Source organism: Caretta caretta, chromosome 8 (genome assembly GCF_965140235.1).
Source record: "Caretta caretta isolate rCarCar2 chromosome 8, rCarCar1.hap1, whole genome shotgun sequence".
Taxonomy (NCBI): domain Eukaryota; kingdom Metazoa; phylum Chordata; order Testudines; family Cheloniidae; genus Caretta; species Caretta caretta.
The window spans coordinates 18,344,650-18,369,310 of NC_134213.1; the positions used below are offsets into that span (position 1 = coordinate 18,344,650).

Consider the following 24,661-nt stretch of genomic DNA (forward strand, 5'->3'; position numbering starts at 1 on the left):
ATCTTGTATTGGACCAACTTCTGTTTGTGAGAGAGACAAGCTATCAAGCTTACACAAAGCTCTTCTTTCAGGTCTTGGAGTCAGATAGCTAAATTCTGTTTGTTGGCTCATTTAGGGGGTAAATATTTTTGATCAAATTATTGCCTGATATTTCAGCTGTTTTAGAATTATTTGAATGTAGAACATGTCTTATGTACTACACTGAGCACATAGCCCTTTTCTCAAGGAAAAGAGATTGCACAACAGAGTTCAGCTATATCATCCTGAAGGTCCATCTCCCTACCCACCATGCCCTGCAAAATACATGGGTATCTCCTTTCCTTCCCCTCAGGCACTGGAATATAATTAGATTTAGTGCAGAGTGCCACAAGGAAACCCTACTGCCTGGCTTATTTATTAAAAATAACCCACATGGCTTAAATCTTCTTTCATTTCTGAATTGAGGAGCAGCATGAAAAAGGTTGAAGTATTAACACACCTCAAACTAGCAACAGTGACAAACTAGAACACGGGTTTACTACAGAGTTCAGTAATATTACTCAGTTGTTTTAGATTGCAGGCTCTGTGTATTTTCTATGCCCTATTTTATTCCCATTTCTTCTCCCCATCCAAACCAGGCTCTAATTCTTGGACCTCAGCATGGTTTTGCAGGTCATGGTGGGTAGGGAGATGACCTTCAGGGTGATATAGCTGAATGCTATTTTGCAATCTCTTTTCCTTGAGACAAGGGCTATGTGCTCAGTGTAGTACATCAGACGTGTTACATTCAAATCCATCTTCCTCAAGGCAACGAACCTGGAATTTTGGAATTATTTAGAAATCCCTCCTATTTTTTTTTCTGTCTCTTGATAGATACGTATGAGCCAGATGGTTATAACCCAGAAGCACCTAGTATTACCAGTGCTGGTAGATCTCAATACCGACAGTTCTTTACTAGAACACAGACACAGCGTCCAAATCTGATTGGCCTAACATCTGGGGAGATGGATACAAATCCAAGAGGTAAGAAAAGTATCTTGACACTGCTCTAACTGTTCTTACGAGCAGAGTTGAGTCTGTCATCACTTGGTTTTTCTTTGTTCCAGGCTGAAACTAATAGAGCCTTTGAACTAATGTTCGGGCATAACTTTCACACACTTTAAATGTCAAAGTTCTTATTAAAGTAGATAATTTTGAATGCTAACTTGATCATCTAAAAGTTTTTAAAAAAACCCGACTTATTACTTAAAACTGATTTGCTAGCGTGCAGACTAGTGCATAATACAAATCACTTTCCCTCTAATTTTCAAATGCACACAAGCTCTTAGTGCAAAAAGCTTTAAGCTACCTAATCCTAAACTTGTACCCATTATAACATAAGCAGCCTGAACGCTGCTTTAATGTAACAAAGGTTCATTCTGGCAACGGGGCACAAGAATGTCCGTCCACACTATCTTCTCTCCATATACTCCCTGTGTCAGCTGAAGTGAGGGTGGTGGCAAAGGAGCTGCTGTGGCAGGTCTTAGCCACAGGAGGATCTGGCTTATTTTAAACAAGGTATCTTAATTTAAACAGACTATCATACATGGAAATCTTATGTCTTTGCATGTGGAACTATTGCATTTATTCAGTTGAGATGGAGTAGTCTAAATGAAGGGTTAATTCTCATGGGTAAAAAACTTCAGCTTGCACATAACACATGTAAGGCTTTTTAAAAAAAAACAAAAAAAAAAACTGAGGCCCAGAACAGCATTAAAGAAGCTCCCGGAGGTGGAGGAGGGTGGGGCAGGGAATCTAGTAGTAAAGTATTGTTGTGGAATCTGATATGCCATTTCCATAGCATAGGATTGTGATGCCATAAACACATCGCAAGCTCTAAGAGACTGCTCTCTGAGAATGCATTTCAGTAATGGGGAAAATCCAGAACATTACAGGCAAATTTGTTTCAATCCCTTCTATTCAAATTTTCCAAGGCTAAGAGAGGTGCACTTACTTTGGAAGTTGTTTTTATATATTTAAAATGAAAAAATCTGTGCATCCTGTGCCCTTCATTCTCACCAGCGTAACTAGGTGTTACCGAAGTCTCCGGTACTTATACAAACCATATAAAATGATGTACAGTTCCACAAGCTTCTTTTTGAGGGAATGAATATTTGGCATGTGGGAAGAGAAAGACTAATGGCAATAGCCGCATCTAAGCAGCATGCAAGCAAGCAGTAGGCAAATATTCCTAACCTCCCTAGTTCTCTTAATTGCATCCAGTTCTGATCTGCAGTTCCCCAGCACTTCTGCAGCCTCTTACCTCTGTCTTGATCTTCAGCCCAAGAAATCAAGTCATGCTAAACAATGTGAATTGTGGTCTGAACAGATATCCACAAATATAGACTGAAGCACCATACTTTAAGTGAGTTAAATAGGCTGATGCTTACTTCGGAAGTTAAAGTGTGAAGTTTAATTTGAGGGTTTTTCTCTAATTTTAATATGGTGCTTGTCCAAAGTCATTTTTAAGAGAGATTCTTACCCTCCACTACTTATCTTATTGTTAAGCTACTTACTTCCATTCCCTGAAGTAATTCCATAAACAAGATTGAGCAGCTTGTCAAAACCTTTGATTTTTAGTATTAACAGCTGAACATACCCATCTGTAGTATGTATACTTGTGCTTTTCTTTAAACAAAAACCTGCTTTTTAAACTTTAAATGTTAATTTTGGGGATGTCTCTGTTAGAGCACTTTAAATAATATGCTGCTTTTTCCTCCAGCGGCCAACATTATCATCCAGACTGAAACTCCCATTTCCATTGCAAATAACAGCAGCAATGTAACCAGAGTGGTGCTTGAGCCAGACAACAGGAAAAGACCTCCAAGTAGCATGGAAGGGCCATCTGTAAAGAAACCCTGGATGGGAAAGTAAGAACTAACAAGTCAGAGTATAAAGCCATAAGGGACGATGAGATTATCTAAATGCAGCTGACTAATCAGTAATGTAAAATGGATTTCTTTCAGTGTTCTGAATATAATTGTCTGAGCCAGAGGCTCTCAAAAGACTCGGGGGCTGAGTGAACAGGCTCCTGCCATTTGAGAATATAGATGTTAAATGCTACATATACTACAGTCTCATTAAATCTTGAGTTTGTCATCTACCCTTCTTATAGAAAGATAAACCTAAGTAATGAACAGTAGGCTATTAAGTAGTTAGTATGCAATATGTTTCCCATAAATGTTATCTCACTCTTGCTTTTTCTAGGCAAGCCAATAACCAGAATAAACCAGGATTTCTGAAAAAGAATCAGTATACTAACACCAAGCTGGAAGTTCGAAAAATCCCACCTGAGTTGAATAATATTACACAACTCAATGAACACTTCAGCAAATTTGGAACTATTGTTAACATTCAGGTAAAATCAAGATTATTTTTTTCTGATGTGTCTCTCCAATAAGTATGTCAAAAAAACCATACTGTATCATTTGGGAAATCAGGATAGGTAAAGGACTAAATCAGAAGCCTCTTGTGCCTGGTCCACTCTGCATTACTGTCTCGACTCTGTTAAAAATATTACAGTACCTTCTAGTTGCACAGACAAATTTTAAACTCCCAAAGCTGGGGGTGAAGCAAGGGGGTTAAGCATCGGGTCTGAAAGCCCAACATTCACTGAGCACCCTACACTTGATTTTTGGAAGAGACCTGGTAAACAAAAATCCTTCCTGTTTTTTGTATGGGAATTGAAGATCCCATAGTATTTCTTATAAGGTCAGGGCTTTATCCATGCATCTTTCACCAAAAGTCTCTGCATATCAATTTACTGCCATTTTCCACCACAGAAGTGACTGCAATTCAGGTGATGGTGCTTGGGATTATCTGGAATGAAGAACACTATATAAACAAAATATTTATAGTTGTATGGCTAAAATCTTATTCAACTGTTTCCCACTGTTTGGCTGGGAGAGTAGCCTGGCTTCCTTTAGGCCTTTGATAGGAAAACTGAATAAAAAGTAGGACCTATGAAAATCTACCTACGTTTTGAGTTTGATATGAGAAAAGAAACTTTTAGTCCAAAAATATCTAGCTATCTCTATTAAGAATGACTTGCTCTATTGGTAGTAATCTACCTTCCTCCAAAAAATAGTGTATTTAAAAAATGTAATTATCTTTTTCATACTGAAAAATAAAATTGGTCTTCGATACTGTCATTGAATAAAACATTTTTTTCCCTCAAATGTATCACATGGAATTAGGAGGCATTTCTCCTAAAAATGGAGTAAACCTTTGTGGCTTGCATTGTAGTGACTTTGTTTGGCCTTTTGGGCAGAATTCTCCTTGCTTCTGTAACCCAAATGCCTAATACAGTGGATATTTAGTCTTGTATAGATTCAAACCCTGCCCTTCCACAGGAGCTTAAAAGGAAGAACTGGGGTTGCAGAGTGCAGCTGTGATAGGAGCAGCAATGATTGTTCCTGTTTCACTTCATAGTGAATATTTAATAGTGATGATAGCAGATAGCACAATGGTAGGTTTTATGTATGTAGTAAAATACACTATCGTCTTTGCTGTGTAAAGTACGTGAGAGGACATTTGACTTTGACTTGATCAGCGTCATCTTTGTGTAATCGATACTTGAAAAATACAACTCCCTCCTTTCTGGTGTAAAACTGTATTTGACAAATGTTTGTGACTTTTCAGGTGCTGTTTCCTGTGAAATATGGATCAGTGACAATTGTTTATATATGCTGAACTTCTGTTTTAGGTTGCTTTCAAGAATGATCCTGAAGCTGCCCTAATTCAATATTTAACTAACGATGAGGCCAGAAAGGCCATTTCCAGCACAGAGGCAGTTTTAAACAATCGATTTATAAGGGTGCTGTGGCATAGGGAAAATGAGCAGCAACCACCACTGCTGCAGCAACACCTGCACCATCACCAGCAGCAACCACCACAATCTCTGCATCACCAGCTTCATCTTCAACAACAAACGCTGACTGCCCAACCTCCAGCTGCAACGGTACATAGCAATGTGTCAAAGGTATACTGCCTTCATGCAAAATGTGGCTGCTTTGTCAGACTGGTCAGAGCATTGAAGATCAGTGATGCTTCAAAGTGGATAGTGCTTTAAAAATGCAACTATATAATCTTTCCTTTTTATATGTACTCGTACGCAGGTGATAACTAAACCACTGGCATCGGGTGCCTATGTCCTTAATAAGGTTTCAGTTAAACGTCGCCTTGGAGCAGCAGGTGGAAACCAGACAGATGCAGCACATTTGTTAAATCAGTCCAGCGCTACTGCAGAGGATTCTCAGGTATGTTTGACAAAGATTATGCCTGTGAATCTCAAAATTTAATACTTTCACTATTGGTTAGATGAGAGGATGACTAAATAGGACTTGTGGGTTCTGTTTGTAGTTGTTCTATTAACGTTCTGTGTGACCTCCAGCTAGTCATTTAATCTCTGTAGCTCCAATATCCTATCTGCAAAATTGGAATAATGTCTGTGGGAAATAATTCTTGAATCTTGGTTTAAAATATAGGTATGATTAGAAAAATAAATAGTCAAAAGATATTGCTTAGCTAACAAATCTGATCCCTCAGTATAGTCAGTCAGATCTCTAGTGACAAGATTTCACTTATTCCTGTAAATTTCATGTGCACTGATCTGCATGGGTAGGTACTTTTTTATATGGTTCTATAGCAATCTTCATACAGTTCAGGGTAATGCGGATTGAGTTGCACTGATGCTGTGGTGCAAAACAGCCCTGGTAACAAAAGGATATGCTTGTAGTGGGAGAGGAAGAATCGTGCAAGGTTTAGGCTGAACAACTATTGTTCTTTTAATGGGAATCATGTTTCTAAAATTCTGAGCAGAAGGCATAATATTGTTGGCATGGGAATGCTAACCTGTATATAATGCAGAAGTAATACACTTAGTCTCCATAGTGGTTAGCAGAGAAAAATTTGATCCTGCTGTGGTTTGTGTAACTGGCAGCATCACCTTGTTATGGCTTCTCTGGCTCTTATCTTTCCCTGTATTATTCTCCAAATAAGAACTTTGGATGAGGGAAGGGAGAGGTTTTCTTTTGTCAAATGCCTTTGACAAGCATTCAGGTGTTACTCTTCTGGGAAGAATTATGCTGTTGATTCCTGTATGCATGTGTGTATATTAAGTTTGCAGTGTAGTTGTAGTTTGTTGCTCCCAGGATATTAGAGGCAAGGTGGGTGAAGTAGTATCTTTTATTGGACCAACTTGTGTTGGTAAGAGACAAGTTTTTGAGCTTGTCCAATAAAAGATATTACCTCACCCACCTTGTCTCTGTATATTAAATTGTCATGCGTCACCTAAATACCAAATGTCTAAAAAGAAAGCATGTTATCTTGGTTGTAAACTGGGTGCATTACTCTTAAAGCTTGTTCACGTGCTTATAACTATGTTCCGGCATAATAACCTCGTTCATTTTAGTGTTCTATTATTTCAGACATTTTCTACTTCTACAAGCCATACAAAAATGGTGTATAATTCCCCAAACTTAAAGACCTCTGTGAAATCTGGCACAGGATCTAAATCCCATGATGTTCAAGAGGCCCTTAAAAAGAAACAGGTACTTGTATATACGTTGTTTGATGGATATTCTAAAAGTCAAGATCCTTGTAAAGAAATGACCTCTTATGTCAGCGTGCCCCCTGCAGTGTGCCTGCAGTTTTTTCTCATGTTCTCTACTCACAGTGCCCACTGTCAGGCACTGTGCTTGTCAGGCGGGTCTCCAGTGACTCAGCTCTCTGGCCAAGTCACGCACAGTCTGTACGCGAAAACCCGCGCGCACACACCTTCTGGGGTGTACAGTTTTACAGAGCCTATCTCAAAGCCCTCAACCTTCTCTGGCTCAGTCCTTAGCCCATCCAACAGGGCCCATTATGGTACCCTCAACTGGGGTTGGACTACCTTGCAAAGATTCCTGCTCTGGAGTGGAGCAGTGCCACTAGGGCTTCCTCCCTGGCGACTTTTGCCTTCCCTTGAGTCCGCAGTGACCCCAGCTCTCCAACTCAGCCACTTTTCTTGAACTCGGTTCACTGACTCCAGCTCTCCAGCAGAATCAGTCTCAGTTTAGCCCCCCTTCTGGTGATGGTAACATTGTTCCAGATGCAGCCCTTCCCTGGGCTTCTTTCAGCTTAGGGCTTAACCACTTGCCCAGTGGCTGTTTGGGGGTGACCCAGGCTCGCCCACTACTCCAGGTCCCAACCCAAGGACCCTCTAAGTAGCAGCCACGTGCCATGTCACTTTAACTACTGTGTTTTCCTCTGGCCCTTATCTTACTCATGTCCGAGCAGCCAGCCAGGAGCACTTTCCTGGCTCCCCCAGACCCTGCCAGCAGACTGAACTCACTCTGGCTCTGTAGCTCCTTTTATAGGAGTCTGCTGGGCCCTGGTTGGCTGATCCTTGCAGCCTCTCTAGGTAGCTTGGAGGACTCTCCTCTACTATTCTTTTTTTTTGGATAGGTTGTGGTAGGACTGTGAGGCCTCCAGCAGGGGGCCTCCAAGCCTAACACCCCATCACTTAGCTTTAACTCCAACTTTTCCTATAGAGCAGTGAGCAGTTCTGGGGCAAGCTGACTCTTACAGTGATCCCACTTTTTCTTTTTTTTTTTTTTTTTTTTTTTAAGTACAGCCTGTGGGCTGTCTGGATATCTTGCAGAGAGGCAGTGTGGCTAAGCAGGGTCAGTAGCAGCCCTTTTGGCCACTTTCCTCTTCTAGGTGGGCCTAATGGCTTTCAGTAGTTGTTCCCCCTTGCAGTAAAGAGAGCATATGGTGTTAAGTGTATTATCTCTTTTGTCTTTACTGGAAATGCTCTTGTTGTAAGGCTGATGTGTTCTGTATCAGAGAATGTTTCCTCTATCTCTAAAGTTCTCAGGCACTTAAATTACCCTACTTGACCGAGAAAGTTGTTTGTAAAAAGATGAAGGGGAATTGGGAGAGACACCTGTTTTCATTTAAGTGGTCTGTGCTATCCCTTGTTTTTGTGTGCATGTTGCAGCATTAGCTTGGAGCATTTAGGTGTTACTGTGATACAGTAAATGAGGATCAGAGGCTCTTTATGTTTGTGCAGCACACACACTTTTAATCTTCATTAGAGCTTAAAGAAAAAGTATAACAGCTGAGCAGTTGGCAGGAGGAGTGTTAGAAAAGCTGCTGCTATTGACCTTTCTTGGCTATATATGGGATAATCAGAAACTTATCAATGAAAGACTTACTGAATCCATCCCCCATCCAGTGTAGCATTGTGTGTCACTGCAGGACAAATCTAGTACTAAATGGATGTTACTCTAGATCTCAGCCAAGAAAAAGTGGTTCTAGTTCTGGTTTAATCTGGTTCTTCCTAATCATAGAAACTTGTATATGCCCAATAACTGAAAATATGTCCTTCTCACTTAGGAGGCAATGAAGCTTCAACAAGATATGAGAAAAAAGAAGCAGGAGATGTTAGAAAAACAAATAGAATGCCAAAAGGTAAGTCTGGAATGTATTCTAGCTGTTGCATTCTGATTCCAGTGGGCACTAAATTTATTCCATTTGGTTGCTGTCTAAATTGTATCTTCTTGCTCAGTTGTCCTTTTTTTAACATACATAGATGTTGATATCTAAGCTGGAGAAAAATAAGGCCACGAAACCAGAGGAGAGGGCAGAAATAATGAAGACCTTGAAAGAACTAACAGGAAAAATCTCTCAATTAAAGGATGAATTGAAAACTTCATCTGTAGCCTCCACACCGTCAAAACTGAAGTCCAAGACAGAGGTGTGTGCATACGTGCATGCATACATACTTTTGAAATAAATCATTACTGTGATTTTTAGCAAGTGGGTAATAGCTGTCTTCAGGTTTACTTTCTCACCTCATCTTTCAGAGTGGACAATGAAGCATGGGGATAGAATAAAGTGGAAAGCTAATACGCTCTAGGACACTGGTACACAGGGAACTGGTATACCTAGTTGTTATAGTAATCTGAGCATATCTCAGATCTTAAGTTGATTACAGACATTGCTTGAATGTCAGCTTTCTGAAGTAAAATGCATCACACTAGTTCTGAGAAGAAATCAAACTGACTAATTTAATCATTAGTTTTTCTTGCCAATCCTGTTCTTTGGGTCCTGAATGTGAACTATGTCACGTTACCCAGTACATGCTGGTTTGTACTGCATGAATGAGACAGTTAGGTATTGATTACTTTTCTAATTCAGTAACTTGTAACACAGTGTTTACAGTAATACAGATATTTTAAAAGCATTAGGGATACTGTTTTTAATTGCTAAGAATTGTTTGAACTTTCCATATTGGAAAGGTATAAGCAAAAGCCTTAAGTGCAAGGACAAAGCAAGTTCTACTAGCATTTAAATGCCAAGATAGATTAGTGGGGAATATAAATGACTACTAACTGGCACTCCCACAAGGAGTAAAATTGTCCTCCTGCAGTGTTTAGTATAAAATAAAATCCTTTTCATACCTGTGAAAACATCAAAAATTGCTTCACTGTGATCTTTATAACAAAATACCTACTGATAAGTATAAGCATGGGCAAATGCATCAACTCCAATAGAAAATAGCTTTTTGAAAGTTACTCTTGATCCATATAGTTCAATGATCAACTGAGAAGAGATCACTGAAATCATAGTTTGCTTGTCCAAAGGAACTTTACCAGTTTTGAATTCCTGTGTTGAAATACATACAATGCCAATGTCTTCTCTTCAGGGTTGAACATTTTCTTCTACTGGGCATGAACACTGGGCTTAGGGAGGAATATGGATACTGAGGGATTCTTCTAAAGTTTGTGGCTAAACAAAATGGAATCAGGTGTTAAGAGGATAAGTACTAATACCCCCATTTTTTTATTTATTTTTTTTAAAGGCACAAAAAGAGCTTTTAGATGCAGAACTGGACTTTCATAAAAGATTGTCTTCTGGAGAAGATACAACAGAGTTGAGGAAAAAGCTCAGTCAACTACAGGTTGAAGTGAGTTTGTAAGGAGTGCTGCCCCAGTGCTTCATGTCTGTTACATGAAGCTTTCAACTCCCCTGAAAGCTGAAGATAGCTTTGCCCACTATGTGCCTTTCTTTTTAACAGGCTGCCCGTTTAGGTATCTTGCCTGTAGGTCGAGGAAAGGTGATATCTGCTCCGGGCAGAGGAAGAGGACGAGGTCGTGGTGGGAGAGGAAGGGGCACATTGAATCATATGGTGGTAGATCACCGCCCCAAAGCTCTAACCGTCGGTGGCTTCGTAGAAGAGGAGAAAGATGAATTATTACAACACTTCTCTGTAAGTCAGCTCTGGATAGTTAACTTAAACTGGAAAAAAAAATGTAGTCATGATTCCGTACTGCAGATTAAAGACTTGGTGTTTCTTTAGTGTCTTCCAATGGAGGAACTCAAAGTAACTTCATGCACAAGCCTCCCCCCCCTCCCCCCCCCGTCCTTGCATCTTGAAGATGTGAGTGTCTTTATTCATATTTCCATAATACAGATAAGTCGTATCACTATCCCAAAATCATAGAACAAGTTAAGTATATAATTTTGCTTTCCAAAATTGGGATTTGGATTACTAAATGTAACTAGGCTTGGCAAAATTAAATTTTTATTTTTTATAATTTCAGTGGATATCTACTTTTAAGTTGGGGTTTTTTGTTTGCTTTTTATCAATTTTTAATTTTCACAGTTGCAGGAAATTATGGAGGGGCAGACAGTTAATGACACTAAAGGTTGACATTCTGTTTTAATGGTTTATAAAGCTTTTAAATTTTTGAAATTGTCAACATCCCATGTCAAAATATACGAAGTGAATGTCCTTAAATCAACAAATCATACCTACTTTTATTCATTTGCTAGTCCATTTGGAACAAGCCTAATTCAGAAGTATACATCACTAGATTTTTACTCTAAAAAGTTCTCAAGCAGCATTTTTCTTAATTGTCGATCTGTAAAATTTTTTTGAGGAAAATATTTTTTTCGTCGGGTTGTGTGTATGGTGAAATTGACATTTACTGATTTTAAAAATGTAATCCTTGCAAGCCCGAATATAATACTTGCCATATCTGGTATATCTGCACTGCAGTCTCTATGGATGTCCAGGTGCATAGATTTGTCCAACCCCCCATATTCTCTCAACTCAAACACTTGAAATTCACATATTGTGGTAAGTAGATCCCTAGCTAGCTAGTCTGTGGAGTGTGGGTATGTGCATATGGGAGCAGGCCACTGCTCCCCTATCTGGCCATTGTGTAATGTGGATGTAGCAATCAGTACAATTCTGACAATTAAGATTCCTGAACTAAAGTTAACGTCTTTGGTAATGTGAAATGCATGCATTAAAACAAATGCATATTACACTTCACACGTGTGTGCTTTCATACCTTCAGCACACAGTTTACTTCAAAATAGTATATTACCAGGGGTATTGCTTTCATGTTTCAGGAGCATAAGTGTGTATGTAGACCAAAAACAAAACAGAAAACCATGTGGCAAAATGAATCTTTTTCCCTTGTTCTGTCATGTTATGTATGTTACTGTCTACATTGCTTTAAAGTCTTTTGAAATGTGGACTTTAGAAGTATGAAAAATACTTAACAGCCTTTTACAGTCTGTGGGAGACATGTATGTGTATTTATCTACCCACCAAAGGCATTTTCTAGCCAACCCTTTCTCTCTGTGTAGCTTAAAAAGTAAAGCACTGCTGCTTCAAGTTCTTGCTCATGTCCATTCCATATTAGGGGTGTGTGCTCGCCACATGCACCAGTGCCGGAAGTTTTTCCCGCAGCAGTATCCATAGGGGTCCGGCTCTGGCACCCTCTGGAGTGGCGCCCATATGGCACGGTATAAGGGGCGCCACTGGTTTCCCCAACCCTCAGTTCCTTCTTGCCACCAGGGATGGTGCTGGAATGTCTGCTGCTTCGGCTGGCAGTGTTTTGTTCTCCATTCTTGCGAACTTTATAAAACCTGTAATATAGTTGAATTAGTTACCCTTAGTAGTAGTTTTCATTAGTCCCAAACAGGACTCGGGCCTTGGGATGGGGCATGCCCCGGTCCCTAGACTTTAAGCCCTGCAATAGTTGAAAATGGCCTTTGCCAATCAGCGATCCACATAGTAGCTGCCTAAGGTGCTTGGCCAAAGGGCACATAAGCGACAAGTGTCGTCTTCGTAAGTTCTTCAAACCCAGGTCAAAAAAGGAGCAGGACAACTGCCTGCAAACACTCCTGGGGGAGTCGGCACTCAGTGCGGCACGGAATAATGGTCCGAGGCAGCACCGAGCACTGCGGTGTTGGTGCACAGTGCCTGCCAGCACCGTCCATGAGCCGGCACCAAACCCCCTCCAGAGCTCCGGCCAAGAAGCAGAAGAAGACAGTGAGGGGAAGATCTCCTACTTCCTGCAAGAGAAAGGAAAGGGCTCGGGGCAAGCCAAGACCTGCGCTGGGCAACTCAGCGCCCCCTTCAGGAACTCAGGCCCCAGTTCAAGTCGAGTGGTGCAGCCCATCCCATACCTCGCCTGTGAGTCTGGATAGCAGTACAGGTCTCCGTCAGCTTCAGGTGCCATCGATGCCCAAAGCCCTACAGGCAGATCAGGAGATCCTGGCGCTTCTAATGCTGTCCACACCAGCTCCAGCGGTACCCCAGTCTCAGGGTAAACCCACCTTGGGACCTAAGCAGCACCGTTCCCCATCACATGGGACATCCCGCCACCGCTTGCCCACCCGAAGCTGTCGTACCTCAGAGCTAAAGAGGCAGGCTCAGTGGAGCCCTCTTTGGTCCCTGGACCTTGGGCACTGACAGCGGGATTCGAGGCATATTTCGTTGGTAGCCTGGCACAGACTCACTGAGGCTTCCCCCTCGCCCCCCCGCAGGAGCACCAAGACCAATCCCTCACATCAATAAGAGCTTGGTACAGATCCTGGGACTGATCAAGGGACTGAAGTCACCAGCCTGCTGTCATTGGTCTCCAAGATAGGGATCACCATATTTGGGAAGATCCTCCCAGCAACCCCTCGGCATGGATGCTGCGTGGCTGAACTCTGTTTGGAGGAGGTCCAACAGGTTCTCCTGGGGAGTAGAAAGCCCTCAACCAGACTGATTTACCTGGCCAAGTGGACGAGGTTTTCCCACTGGGCATCCGAGCAAGGCATCTCTCCCTCATGTTCTTCCATACAGTCTCTGTCTTAGACTACCTGCTTCATTTGAGGAACCAGGGCCTGGCACACTTTTTCATTAGAGTGCATCTCGTGGCCATCTCTGCTTTTCACCTGCCGATCCAGGGCCAGATGGTGTTTTCTTATGACATGACAGTCAGATTCTTGAGAGGTCTCGAGACTTCCCACGGTAGGGACCCCTGTTCTGCAGTGGGATCTTAACTTGGTCCTCTCTAGGCTCACAGGCCCGCTCTTTGAGCCGCTGGGCTCCTGATCCCTTTCCCACCTGTCATGTAAGGTCGCTTTCCTGGTGGCGGTGACATCTGCGAGACTAGTCTCTGAGATTAAAGCCCTGACCTCAGAATGCTGTACACTGTCTTCTACAAAGACAAGGTTCAGCTGTGGCCCCACTCAGCCTTCATGTCGAAGGTGGTATCTACCTTCCATATGAACCAGGACATCTTCCTCCCAGTGTTCTGTCCCAAACCGCACAACACCAGCAAAGAGTAGTGTCTTCACATGCTGGACATCTGAAGGGCCTTGGCTTTTGTTACCCAAAATTGAGCCAGCTAGTAAGCATAGGGAGGACTAATGACCCAGAAAGTTTGGCAGAAAGCCGCGAGTTTATTATACTGATAGCTAAGCTGATAAGAAGGCGGGGGGGTGTCACACTCACACTCGCAGGACAGGCACAGCACTGGAGATGTCAGGATTCTTCAAGGTAAGTGTCCCACAGCGCAGCAATGGATGGTGCGATGAAGGTAAGTCTTCCCGAGGCACGATAGAATGCAACGTGGTGAACCACTGGCCAGGCGGTCTGGGCAAAGGGCCTTCACGGGAGATACACGCTTGTGAGTGCACTCCTGAGCACATGGCCCCTTCCCCTTTTAAGGACCTGCTCCTCATGGCCTGCAACTACAGATGACTTAGGCCAGGTCTGGTTGGTCACACTTCACCTCGGGAAGTGTCCATGCATAGGGTGTGTGAGCGCTGCCTAATTAGAATCCCAGACACCTTGTCTACCTGGGAGTTCTTCTGATCTTCCAGCTGTTCAACCAACCCATTCATCCCAGAAGTATTCCAGGAGGGAGGTAGAGGGGGAAAGCCACTTCACAGGTATTCAAAGAGGGAGAGGAGACAAAATGGGGGGGGGGAAGTGGAGGGGGAAAAGTGTAACAGACCTTTTGAGCATACAGGTTATACATAGCATAATCATACAGAGCATACATGCTGCTCCTACAACAGCTTTTTACCTAGAACGCACCAAGCCTTTCCATAAATCAACTCAGCTCTTTATCACTACAGTGGATAGGATGAAGGGCCTTCTGGTGTCCTCACAGAGGATTTCCAACTAACTCTTGCATAAGGACCTGTTATGACCGGGCGGGGTCTCACCACCACCAATTGTCAGACCCCACTCGACTACAGCTCAAGTGTCCTTGGCGGCCTTCCTGCTGCACATCCCTCTCCAGGACATCTGTAACATCGCAGTGTGGTCCTCTGTTCACATGCTCACAGCGCATTGTGCCATCATTCAGCAGGCCAGAGGCCATGCTGGGTTCGGCAGAGCTGTGTTGCTATCTACATGTCCGTGAACTCCTACCCACCTCCGATGGTACTGCTTGGGAGTCACCTAATGTGGAATGGACCTGAGCAATCACTCAAGGGAGAAAAGACAGTTACCTTTTCTGTAACTGGTGTTCTTCTAGATGTGGTGTTCATATCCGTTCCATGACCCACCCTCCTTCCCCACTGTCGGAGTTTTGGGTAAGAAGGAACTCAGGGTGGGGGGAACCGGCGGCACCCCTTATACCACGCCATACAGGCTCCGCTATAGAGGGTGCCAGAGCCGGTCCCCTACGGATACTGCTGAGGGGAAAGCTTCTAGTACCGGTGCATGTGGTGAGCACGCACACCTAATATGGAATGGACGTAAGCAACACATCTCGAAGAACACCAGTTATGAAAGAGGTAACTGTCTGTCTTTTTTTCCAAGCAAAGCAGGAATTTCACAAATTTAACTTTTTAGGAAGTTCATATTGCAGCTTTCAGGTCCCTTTTGTAACAGTTCACAACCCAGCATCCAGTGTCAGTATGGGACACAACTAAAATTAATATCAAGTTTTTGATAAATTTTCCTAAACGTCTTCTGGCAATTCTTAGTTGAGACGCCTATTAACTTTTTGGGTAATCCATAAATTATAATCGGAGCAATCGAAACAAATGCCGTGTTTGTGAAACGTGACATTGAATCTTACCAAGTTAATGCAAAGAATACCTAAACTTTTGCAAAGAGAAAGCGGTCATATGGCAAACCTGGGTAATATTAGGAACCGTTTATTAGAGTTGAGTAGAGAAAGAGAGTTCATTTCACAGAGAATTTTCATAGTTCAGAAATTGGTTTTCATTCCACACTGGAACTAAAACCAAAAATTTCAAAGTTCTCTGTAGAAGGGAATGGAATCCTGGCTGTGCCCCATATGGTGGGTTAAACCAGAGCTGCAAACCCTAGGGTTCAGGACTCTGAGGCAGTCCTGCCAACTCGCCTGCCTGCCATGTGACCAGAGAGGGTTCTCTTGGACTCCTGAAATAAGATATAAGGATTATATCTGCCAAACACTGTAGATTTCAATGGATTGGTCAATTCCGATGAAAAACGTTTTGTTGGAAATTTTTTCGACCTGCTCTAGTGTTTTTTTAGCTGAACATGAAGTACTGCACTATAGTGCCCATCCTCTGGGAATTCTCCCAGTTTTCTGAGTGACTTACATTCTTGTGAAAATATTCCCTGCTAGTTCAGCAGCATCAGCTGTTAAATCTGCAGTAAGAGATCTGGCATACCATCATTTCTATTACCTAAGTTAATAAATTGCTTCCAAGAAGCTTACTAGTTTTTTACATAAAATGAAGGTAGAAGACAAAAATAATTTTCATTCTCGTACTCAGACTAAGATTCAAGAAATGCTTTCCCTGACAAATCCTTTTTGTATTGAAGACAAATACAGTATGAAAGTTTGTAAATTGCTTTCATTTCAGCGAGATGGAACACTAAAGCCAATCTGGTTCTCCAGTATTGTGGTCCAGTGTTATTGCCACCCTAATACTCAGATTAAAGGGAGTTGGTTAGTTGTAAAATGCAAACATCTGATTGATCTAGTGATAGTGGATTGATCAAGCTTCTGTTTTCTGGCAGAGTGCTGTGGTTCTCTTGCTGAACAGCTTCCCTTTTGCAAATTAATGAGCTCCAAAAGGAACTACTTCATGGGACTAGAGAAGTTATGTGATGAGGAAGGGTGTGTATGTGTGTGGAGGAGAGGATTAACGGGCGGGGGGAGATGAAAATTCTTAACACGCTGGTAAGTTAAGGCCCTTTTTTGTGGGGAGAGTGTGTGTGTTCCTAGTTGAGCAGTGAATTTTAATTGCAAGTAATTTAAATCTGTTTCTTGGGAGACAGGCTTGAGGCTATACACCACTGCTGGAATGGTACAAGCTGTGACACCTTTCTAGCCTCAGGCTATCTCTTCCTTCCACCAAAAAAGCCATGTTTAAATTTCAGCTTTGAATAGGCCCAGGTTACGATATGATGGTTTGTCCAACTAGCACACCTGTTTAATGATGCTTTTTCTTGTTGTACATCTGTTTCACAGAAATTTGGAGATATTGAAGACCTCCAAGAAGAGGATTCTCCTTTAAGTGTCGTTCTAACTTTTAAGTCCCGCTCAGAAGCTGAAAATGTAAGTTTAGTAAGAGAACTCTTCCTGTGGTTTTAGGGTAAGAATCTTACTCTTTCATACAATGTACTAGTTGAACTTCCTTTGGGGTGCTTTGTTCCATACTGGTCTGGAATGGACAGTGAGGATATATGTTGCCATTAGTTAAATGGTAGGTGAACTCAGTATAGACAGAGCTTCAATGCTGGAGTCTTCCAACCAAGCAATCTTTGAGCCCTGTTGCGATTCCCAGAATGCCAATGTGCATACAGTGAAATCAGCCAGTTAGGAGCTGTGTTGAAGTTGCTGCTCAGAAATACCCTTGTGGGAGTTGGGGGAGGTAGTTGTGTAGCATAGATTTGGGAAGTGTACGCTGACCCTTCTTAAGGGGATAACCTCTTCTGATTAAAGTACCTAGCTCACTATTGGTTACCTTGTTTCTTTACTCTTATGAACCATATGTTTTTAATTCCCTTTAAAAACACATCTAAAATAAAACCTAGGCTGCTAACCAGGGATCAAGATTCAAAGACCGAAGACTACAGATATCATGGCACAAACCTAAGGTACCTTCTGTGTCCACAGAAATTGAGGAAGAGGAGTCCAAGGAAGAGGTACTGTAGTACATTGGAATAGTGGCTTATCTGTTTTCACAGAATTCCTAGTAGTGTAGAGATTTTTGGTTGTGTAGAATGTTTTCTCTGTTTGCTGTGGAAGTTGTCCGAAGATATTGTGGCAGAGTTCACGGTAATTCTTACAAGATAGAAATGTTGAAACCTTACTTGGATATTGTACCTGCACATGTATCCTTAAGAGAGAAATGTGTATTTTTGAGTAAAATATGCATACCTGTATAAACTATCAGGACCAAACATTTGAGTTCTCTGTGTGCTGATTGTTAAAGGTACACATCAGCAGTTCTGATATAGGGTAAATTGCTTCATTTCTAGTACCTGATTTTTTTTAACCACCACCCTCCCCCCCTCCCCCCCCGGATTTGGGCTCTTATAAATGATTGATGGATAAACAAACTTGCCTTAGCCTGGTCTGCGAAGGAAAATTCTCATTTCTGAGAACCAACTACAGTTAATAAAGACTGCTCAGAAGCAGCATAGTATTTGATTTGTGGATTGGTGGTTGTTTCCTTCCTACCATTTTTCCTTCTTTATGATGGGGGCAAGATAGTATTCTTTTATAAATTTTGGTAGAAATAATTATTCACATCTCAGGATAAGATTATCCCTTTGACTTGTAAACTACTAGATATTTGCAAGAGACTATAATTCAACATTAACAATCCCATATTTACTAGAATCAATGTAGTAAGACGGTGAAATTAGTAGTTGATAAATTTTGTATTAATCCTGGCCAGATGGTGCAAAACACCTTTAGAACAACAAAAATGTGCGAAGTATATAAGTTTAAACTATATATTGCTTCCTCAGATGACATGCCATCCTGAACCAAGCAGTGTTTAAGTTGGGTAATTGTTCCTGTCCCTTGACATGGAGGGATAGTGACATATTAACCAGAACTTAATAGGAATGTTGCAAATTATTCTCCCCTTAGTAAAGAATTTTTTAGTTCACTTAAATGAAAAAGATGCTACTATTTTTCCAACATGCTGGTGCCATTGAGGAGGGGACACAGCTCCTTCTTTTAGAGCCAACGCATTGTGTATGCACATTGTATGGTGAACCCTTTCAAGTAGTATCTAGAATCCATTGTGTAAACCCAACCCTAAAATAAAATGCTGCTGCTTTATATAGTATGTTGCCTCTTGCATATAGAAGTGTCATCTCTAAAACCAGACTACAATTTTGTCTTCATCCAGGAGACTGAAACCTCAGATTTATTTTTGCACGAAGATGATGACGATGATGATGAAGATGAAGACGAATCCCGTTCTTGGAGAAGATAAAACTTTATTTGGAATTGTATAGTTTTAGGAATATAGTTTGAACTACAACTTTTAAAAATTTATTTAAGAAAGTTGATGAGCCAAAAAATTTTTATTTTACTTTCTTTTCAAAACACACAGTAGATTTCAAGTGAGAACAAGTTTGTGATATGAACGTGTCAGATACTTAGCTGTGCTACTAGATCAGCCAAAGCTTTGCCCAGTGACTTTTTACAGAGTTAAAAAGATCATCAGTGGTGGTAGTCCTCCTATAAAGAAGAAACTTATCAATATTGTCAAGCCCTTTTTTCACGTCACCTGTATTATCTTGTTTTTTAATGCTTTGATTTATTAGATATAAAAGAAAAGATGTTACAGGTTTTATTTAGTAATATAAGATTGCAGGAGAGAGCTGCAGACACGTTTTCATTAAATGTCAGTTGCTTCATGTTTGCTAACTCAAAAAGGGTAGCATTTTATTACATGCGAAGTCAACTATTATAGGAAATATTTGTGTCTGAATTCATTTTTTTGCTTCAAGACCTGTCTTGAGTCACACACAACTTCAGTGTAGAAGACCCCAACTTTTCTTCATTTAAGTGTTTTGTTTTCTGTTTCCTCTTGCATACTTTAACAGTGTATTAGTATGATACTGCCTGATACTAGTTCACTGTAAATTGCTTTAAATCCTGTTTCACTGTGAAACATTAGCAGTGACACTGATATCTGGGTCATTAGCATATTGTTTCCATTCTTTCACTGTCAGTGTCAATTTCTTCGTATGGTTTGGATACAAGGTTCAAGCTTAATCTAGGCTGTTGATTTATTGCATTGTCAGTATTGATAAATGTCAATCCTGTTAAACTGTATAGAGTTCTAAAACAATCAACCATGAGAACCCTCTTCTCCCACCTCTGCAATGTGACCAGGTCTGTCACTTTTATTAATATTCAGGCCAAACCCATACAGTGTTCAGAGCAAGTTTTGTCGTTTTTTGGCCCATGGAAGGTCAATATCCTACTATACTAAACCAGCACTTTAAGTGATATGATTCTTAAGACTAGTGTTTAAAACTCACTTTAGGAAAACTATTTGTATTTATATCTTAAAGTGCAGTTTAGTTTAAAAGCAGGTAAGACAGACACTATGAAATTTTCAATTGCCTTTGTCTTTAGACCACTTTAAAACAAAAAAAAAACCACCAAAAAAGAAATGATGGTGATTGTGGTAGAAATGGGGCTAATAAGTTTAGACCCTCGAGAGCTATAGATCTTCATAACTCTGTTATGTGGGTCTTGCTGTTCGTGAGCATAACTACATTATCCAGTAGGCTTTTTCCTTCACTCTGTATGCATCTGTACTGTACACTTTGTACAGTAGGAGTTATCTGTTATGTAAGTACCCATGTAAAATAGTATCTTTGCAGTCTGGATGTCAGTTTGAAGGAGCAGAGCAAACATACTCTTACCAACTGCTGGGATACTAAACAGCTTTGTTATATACATGTACCAAATGCATACATTCTTGGCTTTAGAAATCATATTGCTTTCAGATATTTAGCACACCAGAGTATTTGGCAATTGGTTCCTGATTCAAAATAAATACAGCAAGTACCAGAAATTTTAATTTAGGCTGAACATAGCTAGTTACTTGAAGTCACGTTCCTTCAGGTTGCCCCGTGTACTCTTCCTCTCCATTTGAGTATCCTTTTGCTGTGGTAATATGTAAAAGAAACCAAAACTTTATCGTTTTAAGTTTCAGTATCAGTTGGAGGGAATATGTCCCTCAATATTTTCCCCCTTCATATTAAGACTTCCATTTTGTAGTTAAATACTGCGTTCCTACTAATGCTGAGTTTAAATTAAATGTATGAAGGAATGATGAAAAAAACATTAATACTTTGAACCTAGAAGAATAATCCTTGCTCTTCTCCCACCATCTCTAATATTTTCTTAATGTCTGTGGCTCAGTGTATATTTTGAAAGATCCATTACAGGAAATGTTTGAGTCCTGACAGTTTAAAAAAATGATAGAGGGAACAAAGGATTTATATATTTTTTTTGTACAGAGTTTTTTCTTAAACTGTATAATTTTGTAAATATTTTTCTTTTTGTGTACTAAAACTACCAGCGTATAGATTTCAATAAGAATTGTTGTATTTTTGTATTTGGAAACTGAAGATTACAGTGAATGAATGAAGCTGTAAGAGAAATTTCAGTAGCCTTTGACACAGTTAAACAGAATGGGGTTTCCTTTTCATATGGTTTTAGCTCCAAAAGGACACACCTTATTGGCACACTTTGTTGAGAGACACTTTTGCCCTTGCTCATATGTATTGGCTTTTTTAGTTAGGTGAGATAGGCGAGAGGCAAGGGTGGAAGATTTATTTAATGGGCCTTGGAGAGATTTATATAACATTTTTCTTTGGTATGCACATTGGTAGCCTTACATACATCCTCAAGTGACATCCCAAACATGATTTTTAAGCATTGAAGCACAAAAGTGAGTTGTGCCTCTGAACTTAGCTTGTGTATTAAAAACATGCTATTATATTATTGGGAGTATAAATGATAGGCAGCATAACTGTAATTGATTAAATTCTGGTATTTAAGGAGTGGGAAAGCTGTTTGAAAGTGACCTTCATTTTGCCAAAGCTAGAGGATCTCCCTGTGTTGTATTTTACGGCTTAGTAGGTAATACTAAATTGTTTATTTTTAAGTAGGTAACTGAGAATGCACATTTTTATGGTAACATTTTATTTTTATTATGAAATGATAATGTACACCTTCAAAAAGTACAGTTGACTTAATTCATAATCAGTACTATATCTGTATATGCATACCAAGCAACTTATGTATAGGAAATTTAAAATAAAATGTTACCAAACTAAAGCCTAGTTTACAGACCATACAGCTGTATATGCTAAACATTAAACTTTGGAATGAAGAATTATTCTTCATTTCTTTATTATCAAATTAAGTTCTTGAGCATAACAAAGCCCATGAGCTGTAAAGATTCATTTGAAAACACTTGCCCATTTATGCCCATTTATGCATATGTTTCAGCAGTTTTTAACAAAATCATGTGAAAAGGAATATAAGTTCCTCTTGATGTATAGTAAACTTGTACTATAGTTTTTACAAAATTGTGAACTTGTGTAATAGTATAATAGGAGATATTGTTGAATTTCTAACTGTTTATACATTTAAATTCATATATGTAATGTTTGTTTTATTGATTACAATCTGAATTTCTAAGATGCATGTTGACTTTTTGCAATAAAGATATAATATGGAATGGTTCAAGATTTAAAAAAAGAAAAAAGAAAAAGCTACAAATAACTCTAACTTAAAAAATTGGAAAACTGAAGAACCATTCCAAAAAATTACAACCATCACAAAAAGAGCTATATCACTTTTCTTCTGAAAAATATGTGTGTGTGTGTGTGTGTCTCTGTATGTATGTGCAGGCTTTTGCTTGCCTTATTATAGTTAAGAAATATTGCTGAAGCAGCTGGAGAGAAGATAGTTTCTCTGTGGAGAGCATTACAGTTCTGTAAGAGCCAGTATGAAGTAATGTGGTCAGCAAACTGTGAGTATATTTGTGTTTTGCAGAAAACTGCAAAGCATTTCACATCTTTTTATTTAAAGGGTAAACTAATTATTTTAATGCACCTGTGCCAGTGCACTGAACAAAATGAATTCAAATCCATCGATCTTTTGAAACCATTGAAAATATAGCAAGCCTATAAAACTGCAGTGTGCCAATTGTAAAACCAAGTTAAGAGTGATCTAATACAAAGTGAGAACCATTGTTGGTCCTATATTTATATTAATCTTTAGAGTTTCTCTTTCCTTCCTAAAGTTCAATTTAAAAGTAGGAACGAGTGGAGAATTATTTTAAACTAGGAGTGAGTTACACACCCTACAGCTCATTAGAGCATATGCATATCACCTGATGATCTCTAAGATGGGGTGGTATCAGAGTACAAATATGATATAAATAAAAACAGTGTAGCCTCACCCTATTGATCCAATCTGTTAATCAGAACTTCTACCTCCGCCTCTGTTCCTAGCCTTTAATGCCCACCAATCGGCTTCCTTAAATGCCTCTGCATTTTCTCCCATGTTGTACCTTATGCATGTGGGGGTGGGGAAATTATCCAATCTCATCCTTCTTATTCTTCAGATTACTCCTTAGAATTTGCTCTGTCATGATGCCTACAAAACCTTGCTTACCGAACATGGCCAGGCAGGTGACAAGCTGTGACTTTTTCTCTTCCCCTTTTTTACTTCTAGTCTCAATTTAAAAAAAAAAAAAAAGCCATGCTACATGTAACAGTAGTGTCATTTCTTCACCACGCTCATTCACTGGTGTGTTGTATCCCTATTACCCTACCCTTCATCTATCATTAGATTGTAAGTGCTTCAAGGCAGGAATTTGCTTTTCTGTATTTTTACAGTATTCTGCACAATGGGTCCCAACCCCAATTGAGGCCTTAGGCAGTACCATAAGGGAAATTTTAAAAAGTCTTTCATTTTTGGAGCTTGTTTCCTTTGCCTAAAATATAAAGTCTTGGAGCAGTTCTCAATATCTGTCTTATGAGATAAGGGCTTTTGAAGGAAAGAGGCCTTGAAATGGGGATGTTTAGGGTGTGCGATTTGGAATAGGGAATAAATAGTTGCCCAAAACCTACTAATTGAACATGTTTTTTTAAGCAAGAAAAGGTAATAGAAATCATCCTGTGTGTATTTTAGGGCTCTTATTTTTTCTCATGTTTTTGCAGATCTTTTGTATGGGAATATAGCTGTCTTGCCCCTGAATTTTAGAAATGCCCTTTTACTGGTATGTGGCAGTTACACTTATGGTGGAAAGTATTCTTTAAAACCTTTATGGTAAAAACAACGTATTAAGGAGTCTATTAACAGAACAAATGTGAAGGTAAATGCATTTAACTCAAAGATTTTTACATTATACTTCAACCATTGCTAATTAGGAGACCAACATGCCTGGACTCCTGTGGAGTTGATTGGCATTTCTATGCATAAAATTTCTTCAGAGGTGGAACTAGAACTTGCTAATAACCGATTTTCCTTTTTTTTTATTTTTGAAATATACAAGATCGGATTGTACCTTGTGTAATTAATGAAATGTGTACTAAGAAATACTTGTCAGATTCTTGATACTTCTTACCCATATAAACATTGTTGACCCAGGTATGTGATGTGATAACGTGAAGCTCCTTAAACTAAAATTATGTTCTTAAAGTCGTCTTCTCCACCCTTTTAAAAAATTTTTTTTAGAAATGTATTGATTCACTCAGTTGGGTAGGCTTGTATTTGTCTAGCCAACAAGATGTTAGGATAGATAAAGAATGGGCTGGAGAACAGGAAGAATATTGTGCCGTCATATAACTCACGGGTGAGGTCTTGTCTAGATCATAGGACTGGTTGCCCCACCTTTTTTTTTATGACAAGTTTGGTTGCTAACAGTAATGGCTGCTGTAATATATTGCAACTTCTTTAAGGCATTTGACTTGGTACTACATGATGTTTTGATTTAAAAAAACCTAGGATATAAAATTAACATGCTACATATTAAATGGATTAAAAGCAGGCTAACTGCTAGATCTCAAAATATAATTGTAAATGAGGAATCATCATAAAGCAGGTTGTTTCGTGTCACGTCCCACAGGGATTTGTTCTTGGCCCCATGTTGTTTAACATTATCAGTGACCTGGAAGAAAACATAAAATCATCACTGAAGCTCACAAAATTGAAGAGTGGCAAATAATGAAGTGGACAGGGCATTGATACAGAGTAATCTGGCTGACTTGGGTATCTGTGCGCAAGCACACAATATGCATTTTAACACAGCCAAATGTAAGGTCATTCATCTAGGAACAAAGAATGTAGGCCAT

The 24,661-nt window shown here is 39.9% G+C and overlaps 1 protein-coding gene across 2 annotated transcripts in view; it reads left to right on the forward strand.

Annotated features, from left to right (window-relative positions):
- Window positions 1-19,954, forward strand: part of RBM27 (RNA binding motif protein 27) — a 36,844-nt gene extending 16,890 nt beyond the window's left edge. Inside the window, exons 9-21 of one of the 2 annotated variants that reach the window (XM_048861091.2) lie at window positions 853-1,002; window positions 2,741-2,888; window positions 3,226-3,376; window positions 4,724-4,999; window positions 5,136-5,276; window positions 6,447-6,569; window positions 8,398-8,472; window positions 8,594-8,758; window positions 9,866-9,970; window positions 10,082-10,273; window positions 16,779-16,865; window positions 17,345-17,455; window positions 18,676-19,954. In XM_048861091.2, the coding sequence (XP_048717048.1) occupies window positions 853-1,002; window positions 2,741-2,888; window positions 3,226-3,376; window positions 4,724-4,999; window positions 5,136-5,276; window positions 6,447-6,569; window positions 8,398-8,472; window positions 8,594-8,758; window positions 9,866-9,970; window positions 10,082-10,273; window positions 16,779-16,865; window positions 17,345-17,455; window positions 18,676-18,762 (1,811 nt within the window). In that variant the 3' untranslated portion in view covers window positions 18,763-19,954. The remainder of the gene's footprint in view (window positions 1-852; window positions 1,003-2,740; window positions 2,889-3,225; window positions 3,377-4,723; window positions 5,000-5,135; window positions 5,277-6,446; window positions 6,570-8,397; window positions 8,473-8,593; window positions 8,759-9,865; window positions 9,971-10,081; window positions 10,274-16,778; window positions 16,866-17,344; window positions 17,456-18,675) is intronic. The other variant, XM_048861092.2, reaches the window with a different exon arrangement.
- Window positions 19,955-24,661: the final 4,707 nt, after the last annotated feature.